At 37.3% G+C, this 4,422-nt stretch overlaps 1 protein-coding gene across 2 annotated transcripts; it reads left to right on the forward strand.

Annotated features, from left to right (window-relative positions):
• The first annotated feature begins 934 nt into the window (after positions 1–934).
• LOC115985638 (aluminum-activated malate transporter 2-like) lies at positions 935–3,550 on the forward strand. Of its 2 annotated transcripts, none has more exons than XM_031108584.1 (6): positions 935–1,482; positions 1,568–1,708; positions 1,872–2,144; positions 2,271–2,380; positions 2,486–2,629; positions 2,940–3,550. In XM_031108584.1, exons 1-6 carry the CDS (start codon positions 1,101–1,103, stop codon positions 3,381–3,383), a joined length of 1,494 nt encoding a protein of 497 aa, XP_030964444.1. In that variant the 5' UTR covers positions 935–1,100; the 3' UTR covers positions 3,384–3,550. The 2 variants fall into 2 exon arrangements, with proteins under 2 accessions (XP_030964444.1, XP_030964478.1); XM_031108618.1 differs by having other exon boundaries at positions 1,568–1,669.
• Positions 3,551–4,422: the final 872 nt, after the last annotated feature.

Here is a 4,422-nt window from a genome sequence, read left to right on the forward strand (position 1 = left end):
CACGTATGTACTGTGTACTTTCTCAAAAAAGGAAAAGAAAAGTATTTACTAGATAAACTAGGGCTATATAAAGGATCGTTAGAAGTTCTAATTGTAACTTGACTAATCATTTCAGAGTGTGGAGCCATGCATTCTTGAGTTATGCGTATGCGAGGGCACATGTGTAGAGAGCATGGTGGAATCCCATTGATTAGTGATGAAGTTAACAAGTTTATAACTCATTGGCACACATTTCTCCATTAGGCCGGTCTTTTAAACTTGAAGGCCCAAGGTATTACAATTTACAAATGATATTAGACCGAGGCCCAACTCTTTAGTAGGGCCATGCGCGTCATGAGCCATGTGCGCGACAGTGCGAGAGCATGATGGAGTCCCACGTGGACTAGTGATGTAGAAGTTGAAACAATATGAGAATAGGTCAAATTAAATTGATTTTCAAAATTCAAGTAAGAGTTTTACAACAAGTGTACTACGTACAAATATGTTAGGCAGAAAGAAATTCACTAAAGACGAAGCTGTTAGAACAAGTACCTACCAAAAGTTCATAAAAAAAGAACCTACCAAAAGAAAAGATGTACAGCTACATAATCATTCCACAGATTTTAAGTAATGGGATACAGATAAGCTTATGATTCGTGGCAATGGCATATATAGCTAGTTATGATCAGTTATCACCAACCATCATAAAGCGAGAGGATTTTTCTTCCTTCAATTTCTTACGAGATAAAAGACAAAGCAACAAAAGGAAATATCTTGCCCATTGCCTTATAGCCAGAAGGGACACTGCTGTAGCACATGTAAAATAGGAAAGGTACCCGTTCCTTCATGTCTACATGGTTAGAGTACCACTAGTGAAAGTTTTAGGGATTTTTCTTTTCTTTTTAAATGAATGTAAGTTTCAGGGATTCTTTAATGGTGTGGGATGTTACAACTTACAACTTACCAAACACAACGCGTAAACGTGTTTTCCTATCCCAAAACAATAGTACTTTGTTAAGTTTCCCAAGCAATGAGTATTCAGTTTTTCACACACATATATATAGACTGCATGCTTTGCCTTTGCATTTGTGATTGATTTTGCTCCCTCTCCCCCAAGTCATATGCTTGCCAAAACCTTAGTTTACACCAGCTTTCTTTATTCTTTTTCAAAATTTCTGGTACAAACAGTTCTTGTCAATTTTCCTTGCTACGATTTTGTTATGGAAATGGCATCTGAAATTAAGAATGAAGGAGTTTTTTTTCGTAACTGGGGGTGGTTCAAGGCCTTGTCTGGAAAGTTAGGCACGAAGATAGTTGAGACTACCAGGAAGATAAAGAAACTGGGACAAGATGATCCGAGAAGGATTATTCATTCGCTAAAATTTGGACTGGCTCTAACGTTGGTGTCACTGATCTACTACTTTGAACCTCTGTATAAAGGTTTTGGCAACTCAGCAATGTGGGCTATTTTGACTGTTATCGTGGTCTTTGAATTCTCCGTAGGTTAGTTAATTTCTTTTCTAGGTTTTCCTTGTCAATTATTGGAAAAGTCTGGTGGATACTAAGGTTTCGATTTTCCATAATACAGGAGCAACACTCGGAAGAGGTTTAAATAGAGGATTGGCTACATTGGTGGCTGGGGCTCTAGGATTTGGTGCTCATTACCTAGCAAGTCTTGCTGGAGAGAAAGGTGAGCCCATACTCCTTGGGCTCTTTGTTTTTTTACTTGGTAAGAAACTCATTCGTGCAAAGAAAATGATAATAATAATACAATTACGACAAAATATATTGTTAGGGCCTAAATAATAATACAATTATTTCTTCTTTCTATTTTATTTTTAATTTTTTATATGTCACAAATTGTGAATTTGATGTAAATGGGTATGATGCAGCTGGAGTAGTGACATTTGTGCGGTTCTTTCCTCAATTGAAAGCGAGATACGATTATGGTCTCCTCATATTTATGCTGACATTTTGTTTGGTATCTATATCTGGTTACCGGGAAGATGAGATACTTGAAATGGCACATCAAAGGGTGTCCACAATCCTCATTGGTAGCTCTGCATCTGTATTTATTTGCCTTTTCGTTTTCCCTGTATGGGCTGGTGATGATCTTCACAATCTGGTCGCTTCAAACCTTGAAAAACTTGGGAGCTACTTAGAAGGTATGTTTATAGTAAATTGGTGCATTAAATGGAAAATTATGCACGTTAACATATGTGTCATTATACCTTTTGCCTTGTGGTGACTGGTAAATTTACTTGTTTTAATTAGTAAAACTCAAATTACAGGTTTTGGTGTTGAGTACTTCAAAATACCAGGGGATAGTAAAGAGTCTAACAATACATTTATGGATGACTATAAGAGTGTTCTCAACTCAAAACAGAGCGAAGAATGCTTGGTAAGTAAGAAGAAATAAGTAACTCTCGCTCACTCTTATCTTTCCAAATCGAAAAAACAAAAGTACAATTAGAACAACATTTATATCATTATTGTATGATTGCAGGCTAATTTTGCTAGATGGGAACCATGTCATGGTCAATTTAGGTTCCGTCACCCTTGGAAACAATACCTGAAGATTGGAAGCCTAACACGTCAATGTGCGTATCGTATTGAGTCTCTTGATGGCTACATCAACTCTGAGATCCAAGTAAGATACCAAATTAATTATTAGTCAATTCTTTATAGGAAAATTCTTAGTTTACATTGTATCAGCAATGTAAAATTTGTATTATAGGCTAAACAAATGTGTACAACGTAAAATTTACATTGATAGTATAATAAAACTTATAATTACCCTTCTTTATTTTTAGTTCATGGAAAAAGAATTCATTAATAATCTACGTGTCACTGAAATTCAGAATCTAATGCATATACACAAAGGAATTAGTCAAGTTTAAATTAAAAGAAGATAAATAAAAAAAAAGGCTAACATGCATAGTGGAATCAATTGCTTACAGATACCAGCAGAATTTCGAAGCAAAATTCAAGAGGCATGCACGAATATGAGCTTGGAATCAGGCAAAGCTTTGAAGGAATTAGCATCGGCAATCAAAGCAATGACAGCACCATCCTCAGTCACTCCCCACATTGTAGAATCAAAAGATGCTGCTAACAATCTGATATCCTTGCTCCGATCAGGCTTTTGTAAAGAGATTGACCTCCTAGAGGTAATACCAGCTGTAACCGTGGCATCGCTGCTAGTTGATGTTGTTTCTTGCACAGAGAAAATTGCAGTGTCCATTAATGAGCTCGCCTCTCTTGCGCACTTTGAAAGTGTTGAGCCTATGGTGGAAGCAGAGAAGCCAAAATTACTTCACCAAGAAACAATCCCGCCTTGTTGTGGTGTCAATGAACCACATCATGTTATCACAATTGATCAGCTATCTCCAAAATTACCATAAAATATTGTCTCTCTACGATTGAATTTGTTGATATGTGTTGCTAACAAGTTCTTAATATGGCAATTTTGTATTAGCCGATTTTGAGTAAGTACATGAACCTTACTTTTGATCGAGTGTATCATGAGGAAAAACTATTATTTTAAATTTATTTCCTAAATTCACTTCTAGAGAGTTGTGACTAATATAGTCAAAATGAAATACATTCCACCCGTAAATATATTTTAGAACGAATGAATGAGCACTTATGAGTATTAGGGCTGTCCATGAGTCAGGTTTGTGCCCAACCTGGAACTGACCCGACGGAATCGGGTGGCAGAAAATCTCACCTATTGTTGACCGTCAGAGTAGACCGGTTGGGCGGATCAGACCTTCAACGGGTGGCGGACGAGTTGGTCGGCGTCATAGATCTAAGAAAATCGCAAGGAAATTGCGAGAAAAACCCAGATCCGGCGAAAATCTCATCGGAATCTGAGATTTTGCCAGATCCAGTGGAAATCTTACCGGATTCAATGAGATTTCGTTAGATTCGATCAAAATATCGCCAGATCTACGTGAAATATCGCTTGAATCTAGGTTTTTTCGTTGAGATTTGGAATTTTTTCACTAGGATTTGTGTTTTATTTTATCGGAATCTGGAAATTTTTTGCTAAAATCTGGGTTTCTTGCTAGAATCTGGGTTTTTCGACAGTTGGTTTGGGTTTTTCGGGTTTTGGGGGCAGAGAAACTGAAACCGACTTGCCAGAGTTGGTTTTTGGTGGAGAAGACTCGTCGCCGACCGTCGGAGTAGTCAGGTTAGTTGGTGTCAGAACAGTTCCAATCGGGTTCTTTGGGTAGGTCGGGTTTCTAGATGGGTTTGGACAGCCCTAATGAGTACAAAGGTTTCGTGATCCCCAAGGAAAATGGTTAGTCACGTCTCCTCTATAACCTAAAATGACTAATCTATTCACAATTAAGATCTCATGTAATTGTTATAAAACTCATATCAAACCAGTATATGTCTGATGTGAGACTCAATAGAGATCCACACAATACACAACTA

This window comes from Quercus lobata, chromosome 1 (genome assembly GCF_001633185.2).
Source record: "Quercus lobata isolate SW786 chromosome 1, ValleyOak3.0 Primary Assembly, whole genome shotgun sequence".
In the NCBI taxonomy this organism is placed as follows: Eukaryota; Viridiplantae; Streptophyta; class Magnoliopsida; order Fagales; family Fagaceae; genus Quercus; species Quercus lobata.

Bases quoted from the DNA above. Each gene is read 5' to 3' on its own strand.
- LOC115985638 (XM_031108584.1), top strand. From the start codon at position 1,101: ATGCTTGCCAAAACCTTAGTTTACACCAGCTTTCTTTATTCTTTTTCA. The intron at 1,709-1,871 runs GTAAGAAACTCA...GGTATGATGCAG, and splicing joins GCTCTTTGTTTTTTTACTTG to CTGGAGTAGTGACATTTGTG. The intron at 2,381-2,485 runs GTAAGTAAGAAG...GTATGATTGCAG, and splicing joins AACAGAGCGAAGAATGCTTG to GCTAATTTTGCTAGATGGGA.